At 41.5% G+C, this 20,725-nt stretch overlaps 1 protein-coding gene across 4 annotated transcripts in view; it reads right to left on the reverse strand.

Annotated features, from left to right (window-relative positions):
* Window positions 1-20,725, reverse strand: part of ZFHX3 (zinc finger homeobox 3) — a 309,679-nt gene that overhangs the window by 19,496 nt on the left and 269,458 nt on the right. For all 4 annotated transcript variants that reach the window (XM_060185225.1, XM_060185227.1, XM_060185224.1 and 1 more), the window contains 2 exons: window positions 13,579-13,712; window positions 13,230-13,430 (listed from right to left, as the gene is read on the reverse strand). In XM_060185225.1, coding sequence (XP_060041208.1) covers window positions 13,230-13,430; window positions 13,579-13,712 — 335 coding nt within the window. The remainder of the gene's footprint in view (window positions 1-13,229; window positions 13,431-13,578; window positions 13,713-20,725) is intronic.

The following is a 20,725-nucleotide window of genomic DNA, read 5'->3' on the forward strand; positions in this document are numbered from 1 at the left end:
TAATTTTTTTTGGCCATGAGGATTATTGCTACTGGGGCTAAGTGCTGGCACTTCGAATCTACCACTCCAGGTGGCCATTTCCCCCCTTTTTCCTTTTCTATTTTACTGGATAGGACAGAGAAAAACTGAGAGAAGAGGGGAAAACTGAGATGGAGAAAGACAGACATCTACAGATCTGCTTCAACACTCGTGAAGCATCCCCCCCTGCAGGTGGAGAGTGGAGGCTCAAACCCTGGCCCTTGAGCATGCCCTTATATGTGCACTTAACTGGGCATGCCACCACCTGACCCCAGTTACTACTAATTTTAATGGTTTGAAAATTCTGGTCTGATTCCAAACAGTTGCTGACTATACTCACTAGAACCATAAGTGACAGGCTTGATTTCTGAAGAAACCCCAGAAAACTGTCCCCCTCCCATAAACATCAAAGAGGCCATTCCCTAACACATAGAGATAATTTTGGCAATCCAGGTGCCAGGTGAAAACATAAAGCAACAGGCACCACTGAACGGGATTCTGAAGAACCCTGTGTTTACAAAGAGCAGGTGCATGGCAGGTGAATGTGTGTAGAATAGAATTCTTATTCTCACAGACATCTGCACCCTCACACAAAGCTTGCTGGCAGCTGGTTAAGGCTAGCTGTTGATGAATCGTTAGGAATGGAGCGGAGATTGCCAAACTCATTCCATCTATTTTCTTTTTAATAGAAAGCATTTCTGACTGGTGTGGTTGGGGAATCCAGCGGGAATCCAAGAAGTGAAAGGTCACCGATTAATTTATAGTCCTCTGCCGAGGGGGAGCATGAGGTTGGGAGCAAGAGGGGGCTGAAAGGGAAGGAAAAAAAAAAACCTCCCCCACACCTCTGTTCTCAGTTGTAGCTGCAGGATCAGTCCTTTCCTGGGATCTTTAGGAATTATGAAAAATGAATCATGAAAAATAAAAAAGCCCTACAGAGTAAAAAAGAATAAAATTATCTAACACCTCAGCTGCACATCATTATAGGAAACTGTGGGCTTTTTATACGCATTACAGTAAGGCAGACATCCCCTCTAACAGACTCAGTACGACGGATCAGTAATTGTTTTCATACACTTTAATTAGAAAAACTCAGATGGCTATGAATAATAATGGAAAAGAGAGACTTTTGCACTTGAAAGGTTGAAGTCAATCAAGTGTGAATGACGGCAAAAAAGAAAAAAAAAAAGACACCAATTCATCAGCCCTCTGTTGTCTCGCAGCGACTTTAATCATAATTCCTGATTGGGATTCAAGAAGGCAGTAAGCAGTGGTTCTTTGTCTGCCTTCACCTTCCATCAATTAACTCTCCCCGAAATATAATCATCAACCTCACATGCTCCTCTGCATCTTAATCTGGGTCTCCAAAACCTGTAAAGTCTTACCCCATGTGTTTAAGTAATTACTTTTATCTACCTGCATCATCTCATCTATAGTATTATCCAACCTTTGCTTGAAAAGAAGGAAAGGAAGGGGGGAGATAGAGAGTGAGCAAGCTTTGGTGTATGAAATTTTAACAGGCAAGAAATTCCCAGGAGATAAAGTAGAACATCCCTAAAGGGAATTCTAGAAATTTTGGCAGGGTTTCTCTTTGCCTCTGGCTGAATGGAGAATGGAAATAAAAGCCATCTTGCTGCACAGGCTTTTGGAAGACGCACAACATCTACAATGTTCCCAGGTCTATGACCAGTCCTTCCTCTCTTATCAGCCTGTAAAGCTTTTCAGTTAAATGCTTTTTACTAAAAAGTCATAGATACACTTCCCAACAAAGTCTCAAAACCTAGATATAGATCAGGTCCCATGAGATAGGGCATATGTTTACATGTATCCATAAATTAGGGCAAAATATATACCTGAAAGCAAAAGTGTACAATAGTCTGCAGTGAGTCAGTATGAAGTTCATAATGAAAATAGTGTTTACTTAGACTTAGATACCCTCCTCACCTATTTCCTATAATACTTCCCTCACTCACTCCCAAGCTATCCTTATGAAAGCAAGGACTACAAAAGCTGAATAAGGGCAACAGACTGCATACTTAATGATGACTCTTTAGTCACTATCAGGCCACCCCATCAGCTGGGGCCCTATTTGGGAGTCCTGAGATTCCCAAACAGACACGACAGGCCTAGAACTCGAATAAATCCCTCTCTCCATTGTTACCGGTCATCTCTATCAGGAACAACAAAACAGACCCCTTTGTGGACCCCCATAGGACCTTGCCCTCAACATGGATTAACAACGGTAGAGAATGTTCCATCCTCTGAAGGGAGGCTGGACAACATACTCTATGCTACATATTAGGAAGATGGGTCCTGATATTGGGGCAGCTTGGAATGCTCCTACTGATTACCACAGAATGTGAGGTCAGATCTACAGAGATGCAGAGGTCACATAGGCTCCTAAGCTGAATATGGGCCCCTGATCACATCAAATCGATGGGGTTTACAGTCAACAATATTTATACACCTTTCCCATATTTGGGAGCTACTCTCTTCCCTGATCCAGCTTTCTGGTCCTTTTTCCTACCATGACATCATCTCCCCATACTATAACTTGGATCCACCTGCATATCAGATTTCAGGCTCAGGGGAAAAACAAAACAAACAAACAAACAAAAAAACTAGTATAGCCACAGGCCCTTTGGAATATAACTACTAGCTATCTACAGAACAGAGACCCCCTCCCTCCCCCACTTTTCATCTGCACTACTCCAGCCTTTAGGTTCATGATTAGCCAACAAGTTGTTTGACTTTATGTGTTAACTCTCTTTTTGGCCACCAGGTTCCAGATGCCAGCATGGAACAATGGTTGCATGGTTCAGCCAACCAGACTTCTCTGGACAGAGGACCCCACCAATGTGTCCTGGAGCTCTGATTCCCCAGAACTCCACCCCACTAGGGAAAAAGAGAGGCAGACTGGTAGTATGGATAAACCTGTCAACGCCCATGTTCATCAGGGAAGCAATTACAGAAGCCAGACCTTCCACCTTCTGCATCCCACAATGACCTTGGGTCCATACTCCCAGAGGGTTAAAGAATAGGAAAGCTATCAAGGGAGGGGATGGTATACAGAGTTCTGGTGGTGGGAATTGTGTGGAGTTGTACCCCTCTTAGCCTTTGGTTTTGTCAGTGTTTACTTTTTATACATAAACAGAAATAAAAGTCATAGATAAAATCTTTCCAAGTAAACTCACTGTTAAGTTTTGTTCACAGAGGAAAAGATGAACAAAGACAGAGTTCCTTCAACATTTGCCCGGACATTCCACTTTTTTTGTTTTATTTTTTTTCAATTTTTATTTATAAAATGGAAACTCTAGGGGCAGGGCAGTAGAGCAGCAGGTTTAGTGCACATGGAGCAAAGCACAAGGACCGGCATAAGGATCCTGGTTCGAGCCCACGGCTCCCCACCTGGAGCGGGGGGGGGGGGGGAGGGGTTCACTTCAAAGGCGGTGAAGCAGGTCTGCAGGTGTCTGTCTTTCTCTCTTTCTCTCTTCCTCTCTGTCTTCCCCTCCTCTCTTGATTTCTCTCTGTCCTATCCAACAAGGACAATGATAATAGCCACAGCAGTGATGGACAACAAGGGCAACAAAAGGGAAAAAATAATAGCCTCAAGAGTAGTGGATTCATAGTGTAGGCACTGAGCCCCAGTGATAACCCTGGAGACAGGGGTACAATTCCATGTATTTCCCATCAGCAGAACTCCAATCTTATCTGGGCTCCAAATTATGGAAAAGGTTCATACTATCTTAGCCATCTCTGGTGGGTGAGTGAAAGTTAGTGAGAAAGATACTCAGCTGTGCTGAGTGCAATTCTATAAGGATTTTCCATTTTAGAAGGCGCACTCGAACATATATGTAGATATATAAGAGGGCAAAATCTGGCAACAGCAGAACCACTTATCCCAAATGTGCCCAAATTTTATTAGAGGATATTAAAAAACTGGATCCTACCCCCAAATCTTCATCTGCACTATTCCAACCTTTAGGTTCATGATTACTCAACATTTTTTTTGGTTTTATATGTTAACTCTTCTTTCAGCCACCAGGTTCTAGATGCTACCATGATGCCAACCGGACTCCTCTGGGTAGACGACCCCACCAATATGTACTGGAGCCCTGCCCCACTAGGGAAAGAGAGAGACAGGCTAGGAGTAATGGATCAACCTGCCAATGCCTATGTTCAGTGGAGAAGCAATTACAGAAGCCAGACCTTCCACCTTCTGCATCCCACAATGACCCTGGGCTCATATTCCCAGAGGGTTAAAGAATAGGAAAGCTATTAGGGGAGCAGATGGAATACAGAGTTCTGGTGGTGGACTGTGTAGAGTTGTACCTCTCTTATCCTATGGTTTTTGTCAGTGTTTCCTTTTTATAAATAAAATTTAAATAAATAAATTAAAAAAAAGAATTTCTATAAACCTTTTTGGAAACACACACACATACACACACTGCATCCTACAACCAGCTTCTCTGTAGAGGCAGCATATAAGTGTGTTCTCTTTCTTTTTATACTCTCCTGATTTCCCTATCCACAGACTCCAAAACTAAACAAAATGTTCCAGGTTTGGCTACACAACAGTATGGAGTGACCCAAGTACCTATAATTCGTATAATGACTCTAGCATTCATATAGGTTCTTTTAATGATTTATATTCCCATAAATATTGAATATAGTATGTCCCCAGTGCTCATTACTGTGTAGACAACACAAGAGACTATTAAAAGAGACTTAAAAAAAGTGAAAAAAAAAAAAACCTCTACTAAGAAAATTCAATTGACTAGAGACATTCCTTCATTTCCTGGATTTTTATTCTCTTAAGATTGACCCTGCAGAGGCCAGCTCCATGTTGATCTTTATGATCATGTATTTTTTTTCTCAGCCCTTATCAGTCAAGTTGACTACATTCCTCCTAGAGAATGTGGAATTGATAGTAACATATGTGAGAAAACAGTATGTGAACCACGGTAATGAAAGTCTGAAAACAAACAATGGCTCTAAAATATTCCTAACAAGAGATAACGCAATAGACATAGAAGAGTTCTGCTCTGATACTAAAGATTTTCAAGCTTAAGTAGCTTGAAACAATTCACTTGTTAAGAAGGAAGAACTTCAAGTGAATTTCTGCTCATTTGACTCCTGCTCACTAAACACTGTCCAGAGTCCTTGTGCTTTATGCTTTGACAGAAAGAGTGAACAAAGTCCCTTGACTTGTCCCCAAGAAGCTCACAATGTGGGATGATTAAATTTTAGAGATCATACATGCCTTAGAAAATGTGATGGAAGTTCAAGATGTCTAGAAATATACTTTCACACACAGACTACTACAGAAAACTTCAGGAAACTATAGGCTCCCCTGCGGGAATGCCATGGACACAATTAACTGCCCTTAAAAACTAGAGAGGTACATGTGCCAAATTTTTCAATTTTCTGCAAAACACCACCAGCCTGAGTCTTCTTCCTCCATACCTCTCACCTCTCCAGAGTCTTTTGCTTTGGTGAAAGAGACCAAACTTAGTCCAAGTCACAACTGTATTTAATATAAACCATTACTTCTCCCCCGCCCAAAAAAAAAAAAAAAAAAAAACAACTAGAGAGCTGGAGATCCTGGTAGTGGTATGGCCAGTTGAGCAAACATGCTACCATGTGCTAAGGACTAGAGTTCTTGCTCCTTACCTTCAGGGGGAAAGTTTCAGGAATGATGAGAGACAGGAGTGTAGGTTTCTCTCCCCTCTCCCCCCCTCAATTTCTCTCTCCTATTAATAAAAAGAAAAAAATAATGGCCACTGGGAGGGGTGGATTCTTAGTACAGGCACTGAGCCCCAATGATAACCCTGGTGGCAATAAAAATTAAAAAACTGGAGATACCTAGTTCCTTTCTTCTCTTAGTTTGGTTCATCACTATTTGGATTGTAATTTTAATACCTTTCATGATTTCTGACTCAGTAGGATAAATGAGTTAAAGTCCACAATGGCGTACCTTTTAAAAACAAGATGGCAGGGGGTGGGGGAAGGGGCATGTACAAAGGTTCAAGCTCCCAGTCTCCACCTGTATGGGAAAAGCTTCATGATAGGTAAAGCAAATGCTGCAGGTGTATTTCTGTCTTCCTCTCCCCTCTTAATTTATCTGTCATATAAAATAAAGAAAATTTAAAAGGTAGATTTGTCATGTAGGCATCAAGTTTTAGCAATGACGCTGGTGGCAATAAAATAAAATAAAAACATAATGATGGAGAAGGACCTAAGTCGGAGGTGAGTGTTCTGCAGACACCTATGATCTCAAGATATGAAATTGTACCATTGTGCCAATATAAACCATTAACTTCCTCCCTCAAAAGAAAAAAAAAGAGGACAAACCCTACAGATATTGAATTGAACTCTACTATGACATTTGAGAGGGGATGATGATGTTAATTTCTTTTTGTTAGAAGAAGCTGAGATTATAAGCAAAAAACACACCACCACCCCAGCACTACCCCCCCACACAAACATACACCTTACTTTCCCAGGATTTTGGAATGGCTAAACAGAGTGCTCTGAGTAGCTGGTGGTATATTTTGCTAAATCTTATATTCATGCAATTTTACCTCTCAAGGCCACCCTGTAGGAGGTTAGATAAGTGCAACCAAGTTCCACATGCTGTAAAACAAATTGAATCTACTTTATTTTATTTTATTTTATTTTATTTTAATCAGAACACTAATCAGCTCTTGCTTGTGGTGGTACAGGGGACTGAACCTGGGACTTTGGAGGCTCAGGCATGAAAGCCACTTTGCATAACCATTATGCTACCTACCTCCACCCTTGAGTCTATTTTCTGAAAGGTTCTCATTCTTACAGCCTGGGCAATGCTCACTAAAAATGTAGATTAACCAGAAATGCTCAAATCCTTCCCTTGTTAGTGCAAATCAATAGAAGAACTTCAGACAGACGAGCCTTAAGCAGAGGCCTCCCTGGCACAGACCTGGCTAATCTCTACAGCCTTGTGATTGAGTCTTGGCTCTTTTCAAAATATTGAAGCATGAAGTTAAAACTCTACTGCTTATAGAGCTGAACATTCTAGCTGGGAGCATATCTAAAGCCAGTTCCTCACTTTCTTTGCTTTTTAGTGCCTGATGGCCACTGGGCCTGCTATTTGGTCTCTGTGCTTTAATAGTCAGGACAGCTCTTGGCAGTAGAACTTCAGAAATTTCTTTTGTCTGTTCATTTTTCCTTCCCTTTACCAGCTTCCAAATATACCAGGCTGAGTACTGGACCAGGCAGTCTAGGAGGCCTAATTTCTGTCTCATCCCCTTTCTGAAATTTCTTCTGTGTTGTTGTCTTAAAAACAAACCAGGCGGGAGTCAGGCTGTAGCGCAGCGGGTTAAGCGCAGGTGGCGCAAAGCACAAGGACCGGCATAAGGATCCCGGTTCGAACCCAGGCTCCCCACCTGCAGGGGAGTCGCTTCACAGGCGGTGAAGCAGGTCTGCAGGTGTCTATCTTTCTCTCCCCCTCTCTGTCTTCCCCTCCTCTCTCCATTTCTCTCTGTCCTATCCAACAACGACGACAACAACAATAATAATTACAATAATAAAACAACAAGGGCAACAAAAGGGAATAAATAAATAAAATAAAATATTTTTTAAAAAAGTTAAAAAAAAAACCAGGCTGGGGAAATAACACAGCCATTTACGCAACATAGTTTCATGCCTGAATTGCTAGGTTTAATCCCCAGTAAGAGCAGTTCCCTGGTTTAAAATGTGTGTGAGTGTGGGTATGCGTGGTCCACACAGTGGTGTGTTAGGCTGAAGGTACATGTTACCATGTACAAGGATCCAGGTTCAAACCTCCAGTCCCTACCTGCATAGGGAAAGATTCACAAGCAAGGCTGCAGTGTCCCTCTACCTCCCCTGCCCCTCTCAATTTTTTCTTTGTTCTATCAAATAAAATAAAAACAAGTTTTAAAAAGTTTTTTAAAAAATGTGTGTGGGGAGTCAGGAGGTAGCGCAGTGGGTTAAGCGCACGTGGTGCAAAGCGCAAGGACCGGTGTAAAGATCCTGGTTCAAGCCCTCGGCTCCCCACCTGCAGGGGAGTAGCTTCACAGGCGGTGAAGCAGGTCTGCAGGTGTCTATCTTTCTCTCCCCCCCGTCTTCCCCTCCTCTCTCCATTTCTCTCTGTCCTATCCAACTACGTCGACATCAATAATAACTACATCAAAACAAGGGCAACAAAAGGGAATGAATGAATAAATAAATAAATTAATTAATTAAAAAATGTGTGTGTGTGTAATGACATAACCCCACGTAAGGAAAAAGCTTTAGGGTCAAGTTCACACTCACGTAGGGCAGAAACAAATGTACCCCCAAACTAGTTTTTTTTTTTAATTAAGACTGAAGAAGACTATAAAAAGAGATGGGTGTAAAAAGAGAAAACACATGAACTCATGAGTGTGTGGCACGAATGAGCATATGCACATGCAAGAGAGAAAAGACATCAGAAGGAGAATGAATTGGAGAGAAAAGCTTCATTAGACTCAGGCAAGCAGTGGCAGTATACCAAGGTCACTTCTAATTTAGACCATCTAATTGGCAAACAGGCTCCAAATGGCTATCATCTCACAGGGCTTGGAATTAATGAAGCCCGATTATTTTCATTACCTTCCTCTGAGATGGAGACAAAGTAGAGAGCTGGTGTCCAGGTGGGTGCGATAGCCCCAGGGCCAGTGGCTACCCGAGAACTCGTTTGGGTGAGGGGAGAATGACAGTCAGCCTGCTCCAGAGACTCAGAGATGCACCAGCACAAAACAAGCACAGGGAGATAAGACACCGAAAAAAAAATCAAAAGAAACCAACACTGGCTTACACAAGAGAGGGGGAAAACTGCAGTCAGTGCAAGGCCAGGAGCAGAGAAGGGGAATCTAGTCATCACCAACCAGACAGAAATACAGAACTAGCCAAGGGAGAAAAAGATCAAGACCGGGAGAGAAGGAAATTCTGAGCCATTCAGGAGCCAATTCTCAGCTCTGCTGTGAGGTCAGATTTGTTATGTAATTGATGATGGAAGATAATTTCCTCATATTCTAGTTTCCCAGTGAGGTGTCCTATAAATTAGGACAGTCATCAATTAGAATAATTTAAGACTATTGAAACATGTGGTAGGTAGTCTTTTCCATTCCTATTTAGGGGGCTGGGAATGTATCCCCAGTACCCTCAGTCTTCCTCTAGAAACTGGGGAAATGAGGCACAGAGCAACAGCTCCTACATGCCCATCACCAATGTGCAGTAAGTCTCTAACTTCTCTGTGAATACGTGAGAATTTCTTCTTCTGTCTAATGCTCTCCCAACTGAGCTATTTCGGCAATCGTGAGAGTTTCTATGCAGCTGACATGGGAGGTGGGCAGGCTGCTCAGTCAGGTCTGGGAGAGGGCACTTATCTCATCACCCTTAAGCTTTATAGATTTCCTTCTTTCATGTGGCATATGTAAAGACACCAGGTAGAGCTGTTTCCAATAGGCCAAACAGAATAAAGTACTGTGGTAGTTTCCATAGTGGAGGGCCAGAGCTGCAACTGTTCCCAGTGGAGAATATTTTTCAAGCCCCTTCACTGGTTAAGAAAAGGGGGGGGGGGGCTGAAAGACACAGATATGAGATGCAGAGCATAAGCAAACAGCTGTTACCATAGCAACAGACATATTAGACACTGCAGGTTCCTGAAAGCTGTCTGATAAGGTATTATTAAATGAAGCCTCCTCAAAACACACTCCATTTACAACTGAACAGAAAGACATTTTGTAGAAAGTAATCTACTTCCATTTATCAGGGTGGAATTTACTTTTGTAGAGACTAAAATCCAATTCAAGCCAGATTTTGAGATCTTGGACTCAAACAGCAAATACATACATACATACATACATACATACATACATATACATACATATGCATGTATACACACACACACACACACACACACACACACACATATATATATATATATATATATATATATATATATATATATATATATATATATATATATCCAAAATTTATAAGCACTAGAAACCTTGGACACATCCCATATTGGCCAAGAATCATGTATTTGCTGGACTTTGCCAGATACTCAATATTCTGCAGGCAAAGGTATCTAACTCAGTCCAGATAGTTGGAAAAGATGGAGAGTCACTCTTCTTACTGCCATTCTTCTTAGCTAACCAGGGACAAAGCAGATATAACTTTCACATCTTGGTAGATAAATGACAATTGACTGGTCATTCCTTAATGATATGGTTTAGAAAATGGAGCTCTGATTGAGGGACAGTTTTCATTATGCTGTTTTCAGTAATTTTTTACTTGAGTTGGCCAGAAACAAACAGATGTATCTTCAAAAAAGTCTAGCCAGTACTTTTTCCCCATGACAAACTTTCTAATAAAATTATAGTAAAGTATCCTTCTGGGGGCATGATTTTAACCACAGATTCATTACAGTCACTTAGTTGTAAAACAACTGCAAATTCTCTTTTCATACCAATATTTCTGGAGAAAGGACAAAGGCATGTCTTTTGACTAATTGAAGCAGAGAGAAAGATCAGAGTTCAGTTCTTAAATAGGACCCTGGGCTCACTCCTTGAGCGCTAGTTATTTTTCCTCCTGAGCTAAAAGATCAAAGTGGAAATGCTTCATTTGGCTCAAGGTAAACCATTTTCATGAATTGAATAACATACTCAACACTGATAGCTGCACAATCACTCTATCTTCCCATACGACACATCTATATACACCTTTAAGAGTAAAACCGCGACTGGGAGCTGACTCACCCAATAGAGCAGACAGTTTACTATATTAACTCCCTGACCATCACATGGGAGCAGCTGCACAAGGGAGGTTTCCCAAGCAGTGGAGCAGTGCTGCAGTGAGATACAATGTCTCTCCCCTTCACTCTAGATCTTTCCTTTCCTCTTCTGCCTTTCATATATATCCACCGGGAACAGTGAAATCATGTAGTCATAGAATCTTAGAGTTAACCTTGGTGTCAAGAGAAATGAGGAAGGAAGGAAGGAAGGAAGGAAGGAAGGAAGGAAGGAAGGAAGGAAGGAAGGAAGGAAGGGAGGGAGGGAAGGGAGGGAAGGGAGGGAGGGAGGGAGGGAAGCAAGCAGGCAGGCATCAGACAGGCAGGGAGCCCCTATAGGATTACATTTCCCACAGCTTTCCACTTTACAAATCCACTGATTTACAAACATGCATACTTTTCAGAAATGTCTAAAAACAACTCCATTATCTTCTGTGGAAAGGTGCGATACACAGGGGTTTCTATAAGGTACCAGTCAAAGCCCTTTTAGGGAGCCTATTTTCTCCACATGTTGTCTGGGATTTGTCTACACAGTGGCTTCTGAGCTAAGTTCCATGTATGAATTTTAGGATGTCATCATGTTCCATGGCACTGTACTCACAATTCTGTATCTGCAGAACACCTGATGAAGGTCTTATCAATTGTTGTCAAACTTTAATGTGCACTGAATAGCCTGGTAATGTTAGTGAAATTTTTTCAAATACAATGCTGTGGATCATTACTTGATAAAATGCTAGTAATTGGTGGTAACAGCCAGCAATACCTTGAGGGGTTAGAACCCAAGCAAACATGGCAGCAACACACTGCCTTTGAAAACTCTTTTGAGTAGAAAGATTCATAATGACCACCTGACTTAGTACGGTGCTATTGTAAAAACGATAACCGACAATGGACATTAGAAAGATAATTCACACTCCAGTCGCTAGAGCTGCATTAAGTGAAATTGAATGTCATACATATTAGTTAGTATAGGCCCACATTTCCCAGGCCAAATTCATACTAAACAGAAAGAAATAATCACATGAGCAAAAGAAAGATATAGTTAAGTACTGAAAAATGCTTTCCCCCACGTCTTCCTGTTCCATTATACTCCATGGTTCTATGAGGCCTGAGAAAATCCTACTTTTAAAATTTATTTCCAAGACTGGTGAGAACGCCAAGGAAATCTGTAACACTGAAATCTATCCATCCATTCAACAGAGACTCAAAAGAGTTCATCAGTCTATTTAAACATACCCATGGAAAGTGAATTTAAACTTGAAAGATGTCTGAAATGAAACTCAGGATACTCCACCTTTGAATTTCCCATTTGCTGATAAAGTTCTCTTGATGCATCATCAATTATATATCTCTCATGACTAAATATCACATATAACATCAACTTTGTATAACCAAACAGAATAGGTATGCCTAGAGGTTATTCTATAGTTTGTGACCTATACATCATAACGTGCAATTTTGAACAGATTACCTCTCTGGGAATCTTCACATGAAAAGGCAATCAAATTAACTTATTACTCCACTGCTGAAGTAAGGCTATGTTACAGGTGAGAACAGTTCTTTTAGGTGGTTTTCCCTCTAATCAACAGGAGAGGGCTTTCACAGCAGCCCCAGATTTTGGTCAAAAGTAAGGCATTGATATTACCTCTAGCATTTTGAAAAGTTTTCATATTACAATTAAATTTAAATATTTACACTAACTACTGGGTAACATTTCCAGAGACCACATAGAACTAGGCTTTAAAAATGTGCATGTGTGGCAACATCATGGCCAAGATGCAAAGCCCCTGTGTACAAATCAACAAGTGACAGGCGGCTCATTTTCCTGCTTTGAGGATAAGAACATCCATTTGAAGAGCACCCACATTACAAAGGTGCACTTTTAGAGATGGAAAAAAGCAGGTTTGAATCTCAACTCTGCCACTTGCAGTGGCATCAGACCAATTCGGTAAGCATCAGTTTCCTCAATTATTAATGTATATGTCTGAACATTGAAGAGAGAGAGAGAGAGAGAGAGAGAGAGAGAGAGAGAGCGAGCACCAGCCGTTAGGATGAAATGTGGTACAAATGTAAGAACAACCTAAAATCTTTGGAGAGTCTGAGTAACAGTTTCTTCATGTAAAGGCTGAGCCTGAGCCAATCCGTGCCTCCTTACCCGACAGGGATAAAATATGACAAGGAAGATCAATATGCATATTCAGCCCTGCGGGCTGTGGTCAGGCCATGGCAAATCTAACGCAGGTAAAGTAGAAGATGGTTATAGAATGAGAATAATTTTCACTATTTCCAAGTCTACACTGGCTTCCCGACAACACAGTGTCTTATCCGCATAATTGCATTGCCTTTGACTGCCAGTGGGAGAAAAGACACAGGGCCCTGCACCTGGCTGCCTTACCGTCATTATGAGCTTCTCCACGCAGTCGGGTGCCACGCTGTGGAGGTGGGTGAGGTGCAGCTGGAGGTGGATCTTGTTGTTGAGCATGTCCTGGCACAGGGGGCAGCGAAGCATGGGCTGCACCGAGTGCTGCGTCATGGCATGCACCCGGAGCCTGTTGACGTCGGCGTTGCTGTACTTGCAGTAGGGACACTGGTACATCTGTGGGGAACACACCCAGCCCTCTGGCTGAATCTTCAGTTCCCACTACCAACTGTGTCTGCCCCCAAACCCATCCATCCCAAGAGTTCATTTCCCATGGGTTTCTACAACACTGCCCCACCCACCAGCGGAGCCCCTCTGGCCTCACCTGCTCTGGCTTGGTCTCCTCTGATGTTTTTGGTCGCTTCGAAGAGAGGGGAGACTCTGAGCTACCTGGGAAGGAGATGCGTTTGGAGGTTGCAGGAGAATCTGTCAGCTCCTTCTCTGCTTGGCTGGATGATGCTGGAGGGTATGTGTGTGTGGGGGGGGAAGAGACAAAAACAGAAGATGCATTATAGCAGCTAGACCAGGCCAGCTCCCAGAGAGTCTGTGCTGGGTGAAAACCAACATTCATTTATAGCACAGGGCTTTCTTGCAATACTGAAATTCAAGAAGGATAGCATCCAGTATGACTTATCAAGCCCATTGGAGAAGAAGTGTTTCTTCTCTCCACACATGGATTTGTTTCTGCTTTACCAACTGTACATTAAGAAGTGGAATAAATGGCTTAGAGCTGGATTAAACAGTAAGTTCAGTGTATTACCCCCCCCCCCTTCTGAAAGGGGGCAAATAGGTCTGAGTAGGAGAAACGCATCAGTTGCTTTGACAACCACCAGTCAACTGAGTATCAAATACCCTGCATTTATAGAGGTAAATACTATGTATTCCCAAATTTATTGTCTCCGCTCTTAGAAACACAGCAAGGCACATCACAGGAAACATGATCAGTGTGATCGAAGAAAGGTTCACATGAGTATTTGTATACATATACAAAGGAGGGAAAAAAATCAAGTTGAGATTCAACAACTTGCTCTGGGGAAAGAAGTAATTGATGAGAGGAGCTGAGTAGGCTAGAATCCAAGTTATAATCTATTCACCACTGCAGTCACAAATGTATATTCATTCAGAATAGGTGTTAAGAGGAAAAACAGTTCCTATCTGCTTGCTCAAGTCTTGTTCTTTATACCTCATCCCAGCAAAAACAAATAAAGAAATAATAAAAGGAAAAACACTAATTGTTGAAAGTCACATGAGACATAAATAGTAGACAGTGTAGAGTGGGTATGGAAGTGATGGAAGAAATTCTCAGAAGCATACCAAGAGATCTAGATGATTTCTGATGAGAAAAAAACATCAGGCTACGGGTTTAACCCAGATAAACCACACAAAACCCAACGTGGCTGGATTTGGTCACTCCAAAACCTGACATCTGAGGGTTGGCTCTTATACTTTAGACGTGAAACTTTCATGTTTGTAAAAGCAATAAGAAGAAAAAAAAAATTCTGAAGATGATAATGAGAAAATAAATACTCTGTGTCTTTACAAAAAAATAATTGGGGGGGAGCACTAGGAGATAGCTCAACTGGTAGAATGCTCACTTTACCATGTGTCAGGATCCAGGTTGGATCTTCCATTCACCACATGGGAGCACCTACACCAGGAGTGGGAGGGGGGAAGCTTCATAGCAATGGGGCAGATGCTGTGGTGTCTCTCTCCCTGTCTTCTAGCCTCTACCTGGGGTTGTGGTAGTGGTGGTGTTAGGGAGTCCTAGCAGCAAAAATAAATAAATAAACAGATCTTCACTTGGCATTGAGGTCACTGGTTTAGAAAGCCTACTTTCTACTCCCTGGTCAGAGTGCTTTCTTTCTCACCCTGATGTTTTATACAGCATGTGGTTCTACTTTATACCTTGAAATTTGTTTTGATGTGGATACCAAGATGCTGTCACAGACACGTGTTTTAATAAACAATTTTACAAAATCAATTTTATTCCATAAAATCATAAGGTCACAGAATAATTTTGAAAAAAGAATATTGCTAAATGCAGGAAATATTCCAGGAATTTGAGGCTCTTCCCAGAATGCACATCTTGTGACCATTAACCACAGAATCTTGGTAACCTGGTCTACATAAGTTTGTAGGACATCTATTATTTAAAAGGTACAAGGACAAGCATATTATATGCAGCCCCCTCCTCCTCCTAACACACACATTCATAACAGTACTTTAATCTGTCTCGAATCGACTTCAAACCCATTTTGCTCTTAATGGGAGTTATTCATTTTCACTTGAAAGGTAATACATGACGGCTGGATATTTAATGTGATAGACTGGCTGCTGATTAACTAGGTGCTGTAACATTCTAGACTGGTTCCCCCATGGCCCACTTCCCATCTCCTGGGCCCCTACAGACCTGATCCCAAGAAACCTTGTGTCATAGGTTTTAGACCTCACAATATGATGGGTCCTGTCTGAACATTCCTGCAATAGGAGTCTTTAATTAATGTCTCAGGGACTTAAGTTTCCCCCTGTTCCCAGAAGGATCTTATTCTCTATCATTTTATTTTTGCTTGCTGCTTATCTTCTATAATTTCTTCAAATGTATTTTCAATAATGGGGTGGATGAAGGTATTCACTATGTGATATTTTAGATGACTGTTATAGCCAGACCTTCACCTTCCTTATCTCCACCTCATGGGATACTCATGAGTATTATCTATCCAGTAGGTAATTAGGTCTGGTGAAGGGTACTCTCAGGGTACTCTCTGTTCCTCCTTCTAGTAGAAGCAAGCCTAGATACAAAGTCTCTACCAAGCAGTGTCCTCATCGTTTTGTCAGAATGCCTGACCTGAACCAACACTCACTTTTATAGGACCATGACACTACCTTGTAAATGCTCCTAAGCTGTCTGTTCCCCTCTTTTAGATGACTGTCATTTATGCAGTAGCTTCAGTAGCATGAATGAATGGGCACAGGGACTGAGACCACCCAACTCATCTCACTCATTCGGTGCTTAAAGGCAAACACAGTATAACCCAGGCAGCATTATCTTCCTCACAGAACCAAAGAGTCCATCCTCTTCCTTCAATGCTCAACACATGATGAATTGTGACGAGGTGGCAGAGGTGAGGATTCTGGTTTCAGAAGCCACTATTCTTTCCCCCTGCATGGAGAGGGAAACTTTTATTACCTCTCTTTTTTTTTTTTTTTTGTTAAACTCTCAAACTGCTCTGGAATTCTAAAGCTTCCTTTGTGAGTTTGAGCTAAGGAGTCCTTATAAAGTGCTTTAAAAAAATAAAATCTATGCCCTCTCACTTATTCCTCTTTCTCTCCAGTAACAAAACAGCCCTAGTGTAATTTGAAATACTGTGCCCACTGTTAGGAAAAACTTCCCCTTTCTATCTAGGACAACCTGCATTTTTATTAGATCAAATCTATCTAGAAATAGACATTAATTAACTACGACTCACTAGTTCCTTCTCTAAAGCTAAAGTCACTCAGTTCTTAGAATTTTTTAACACCAAGGTCCAATCCTGCTGTGGTTCCCTAGGTGCTATGGGGGTTGCTCCAAGAGTTAGGTTAACTGAGCTGACAGCCCCCTTCTTGCCTGACCTCAGATACTAAAATGTCAATCCCTACCAAGATATGGTCCCAAGATCTTTATGATTTCTGTACTTGGGCACACTGTTGGGCAAATTCTCCATAAATATGCTGGATAAAGATTACATTAAGACACAGTTTAAGGTTTTCACAAGCCTCTTTCTGAACAGCTTCAAAAGGGTGAAAGTCTCAAAATTTCTTTTTTTTAATTTTTATTATCTTTATTTATTTTTTTATTGGATAGACAGCCAGAAACTGAGGTAGGAAAGATAGGGGGAGAGACTGAGAGAAACCTGCAGTCTTATTTCACCACTTGAGAAGCTTCCTCCTGCATATGGGAACCAGGGGCTTGAACCGGAGTCCTTGCACACTGTAACGTGTGCTCAACCAGATGCACCACCACCTGGCTTCTCAAAATCAATTTCTACTCTAATTTTGTCACTACCATATACTATATGTATCAGTAAATAAGGTTGTACTGGGCTAGGGAAAAAGCATATTGGTTATGCAAATAGATTTCATTTGGGAGACATCAAAGGTCCTACTAGGCTCAATCCCTGGTGCTTCCATAAGCCAGAGCTGAGCAGTGCCTTGGTCTCTCTTTCTCTCTGCATTTCTCATTGAGTACTTAAAAAAAAAAAAGTTATTTTAATATCAAGAAAGAAAGTACTCTAGTATTATTCTCTGAAGACTTTTCTCAAGTCTAACTTGAATTCTAGTGGTGATGTCACAAGTTAGAAAACTAGCCAAAGAACCTAAGGGGCTACTACCTTCAGTGGTTTCTACAATGATGACAAATGAACTGGAAACGATCTAGACCTCATATCACAGCATGGCTAAGTAAATAATGTTGCACACCCATATTATTGAATATGAAATAACATGGATAAGCCCTTGAGAATGTTAATTGGGGGGTAGAAGATAAGATGTACATGACAGGGGTGGGGGTGGGGCTGTGGCACACCCAGTAGAGTACATATGTTACCATGTGTTACCATATGTTACCCTGGCACCCACCTATAGAAGGGAAGCTTCATAAATGCTGGCGCAGCACTTCAGGTGTCTCCCTTTACCTGTATCTATATCTTGTTCTCTGTCTTTCATCTCTAGCAAAAAATAAAATGAAATGTATGTGATATGTAAAAATAGGTATTAGAAAAACAAAAGAATCTCTAAAAGTAAGTATAGATAGAATTATGGACCATTTTCCTACTCCCTGTATTTGTCACATAGGTATATAATTTATTATGATATTATTAGGATAAATAAGTGGTTTACACTTAAATTTAACTGTCTAGGAGAAAGTTGGCTTTTTGGATCCACTCTGTGCAAAATACTAGGTCCCCCCCCCCCCTTGGTTAAAGCAAGTTTTCTTATTTCGGCAAGTATGTAATAAATCTCAGTGAGTCTCCCACAGACAACATGCTAAATTCCTGGCACTTCAAAGAGGATAAAAATGTGGCAAGGAATCATGGGAGTGCATGCTCCATAGAGCGAGGCAACTGGAATATTGTTGACAACGAAGTGCTGGGTCAGACCCCTACCAAAACCTTCTAGAATGTGAACTCTGGACTTCTCACCACAACCAGTTTCTGTTATGTATAAGAGGACTTGCTCAACTTGTTAGGAGTCATGGTCACCCTACTCAACTGATTAATAAGGCATAAAAAGGACTGGCATTCCCTTATTGTGCAGGACATGAATCAAAGCAGACTCCCTCCAACACCCCCCCCCTTAAGATTTCTCTTTTAATCAGAGAGCACTGTTCAGTTGTGACTTATGGCGGTGTCTAGGATCAAACCTGGGACCCTTAGGGCTTCAGGCATGCGAGTCTGATATGTAACTATTACAGTATCTCTTTGGTCCATTCAAAATAGGCTCTCTGCATTGAAAGCCATTCCCCCTGAAACTATGTTTGACCACTATACCTGACAGATACCGAAAGAGACAGACCTGACACAAGGATCTTCTTCTTTTTTAAGACTTATTTAATTTTCTGGATATATATATATATATATATATATATATATATATATATTCTGGTTATATATATATAAATATATATAAAATATATATATTTTTTAATTTGGGTACAGAGAGAAATCAAGATGGGAGTGGTGAAATAGAGAGAGAAAGAGAGAGACACCTGCTGCACTGCTTCACCATTTATGAAATTTTCCTCCTGCAGGTAGGGGCTGGGGGTTTGAACCTGGGCCCTTGTGCTTTGTAGTGTATGCAACCAGGTGCGCCACCACCTGGCCGGCCCCCTTTTACATTTATTTATTGAGAAAGATCAGTCCAGCAAATGTAAATGCTAGTGATCAAACTCAGGAGTCATACATGTAAGTCGTGTGTCTTACTGCTGATTCACCTCTCTGACTGCCAAGGCTCTCCAGTTCATTCTCTTAGTTTCCTTGATAATCTATGAAAAAAAACTTCAGCTCAGAAGGGGCTCTAGGGTAGGGAGGAATCACTTATGTAAGGAGACAATTTCCATACACATACTTCCAAAATATTCTTTGTTTTTAACATATTTGTTTGGGAAACACTTAACCTCCAAAAATAATTGTTTAAGAAATCACCCCTTCTTGTCATACTAATTAGAAGGAATAGGGAAGAGAGCCAAGCTGGATTCACACAAGTTTTGTTTGCAGTCTCCAAGAAATGTTTTTATTATGTTTTAAACACACAGAATAATTAAGACATGGCTAGCAAAGCTTCCTGTAGAAAGTGATCTGCTTTACAGAAGGGGTAAGAACAGTATCATTCACAGGGTATATAATGGTAGAAACACAGTTCCTGTCACCTCACCTTCCAGAATGGATTACCACTCCATCCCAGTCTTCACTAACAAATCAAAACCTGAATCACCAAAACTCTGGCCACTGAACTGTACTCACAATACCACTGCCACTATTGCCAGCCTCCTGGTCAGAGGCCTCGGGGGGTGGGGTGGAGGTGGGACACATGCACTATGTTCCTAGGAGGTCTCCTCTATATTTCTCTTCCTTATGGAGAAGTGGCACGTGGAGGTGATACTCACCAAAGTGCTGATCCTCTTCCTACTGTACACCCCCCCCCCCCAATAGTGCCCCAGACGAGCTCACCAAGAGCCTGGGATGCTTACTGATATTTACTCCATGTGGAGAGGCCAAAGGCAGCTTCCAACTCCCCCTCCCCCCATTTCTCAACCATCAGACTCTTAGCTAAAGCACCACTGACAGCCCCTTCATCTAAACTTCCATCTCCCAAACCAGCAACATAATGGAGGAGCCAATTAAATGATTATTAATTCATGCTACTTTCCGTAAGCCAGGGGGTTCTCATCGCTTCGAATTCCGTAAACCAGCTTGCCACCTGCCCCAGAAATTTACTGCAATATTTTATCTATCTCCATTGACTAAGGGAGGGAAAAAAACAACAACTAAACACCTCACCAACTCCACATTCATTCTTTGGGTTGGGATATCCACTCTAACACACTAGACAGAGGCATCTCTGTAGACCTGGAAGTGGTCATTAAGCTCAAAACGAAATGAAGGTGTGGTGTTCTCTTTCCATCAGTTTTCTCCCTCAACTCCTCATACTCCCACACTCCTCTCCCACACCCAGGTGGCAGATATGCACTGTGTTCAGAGGACTGTCTGTGCTTCTGGACTTTGTGATCTTCATATTGTCATTGAATGTGGAACTACTATTGGCATTTCCTTGCTATTCTTACCCCAGGGGGACAGGCTACTTACTGCACTTGATCAGTGGCCAGAGAGTTCTGGCTCTACTCTCTTCCTCCCCTAATAAGGAAAATGACAGTTCCTTTAAAGGTTCTACTTTGCTGCCAACTCAATTTTTAAACATGCATGCCCTCATTCTGCTTC

This window comes from Erinaceus europaeus, chromosome 2 (assembly GCF_950295315.1).
Source record: "Erinaceus europaeus chromosome 2, mEriEur2.1, whole genome shotgun sequence".
NCBI classification, from domain to species: Eukaryota; Metazoa; Chordata; class Mammalia; order Eulipotyphla; family Erinaceidae; genus Erinaceus; species Erinaceus europaeus.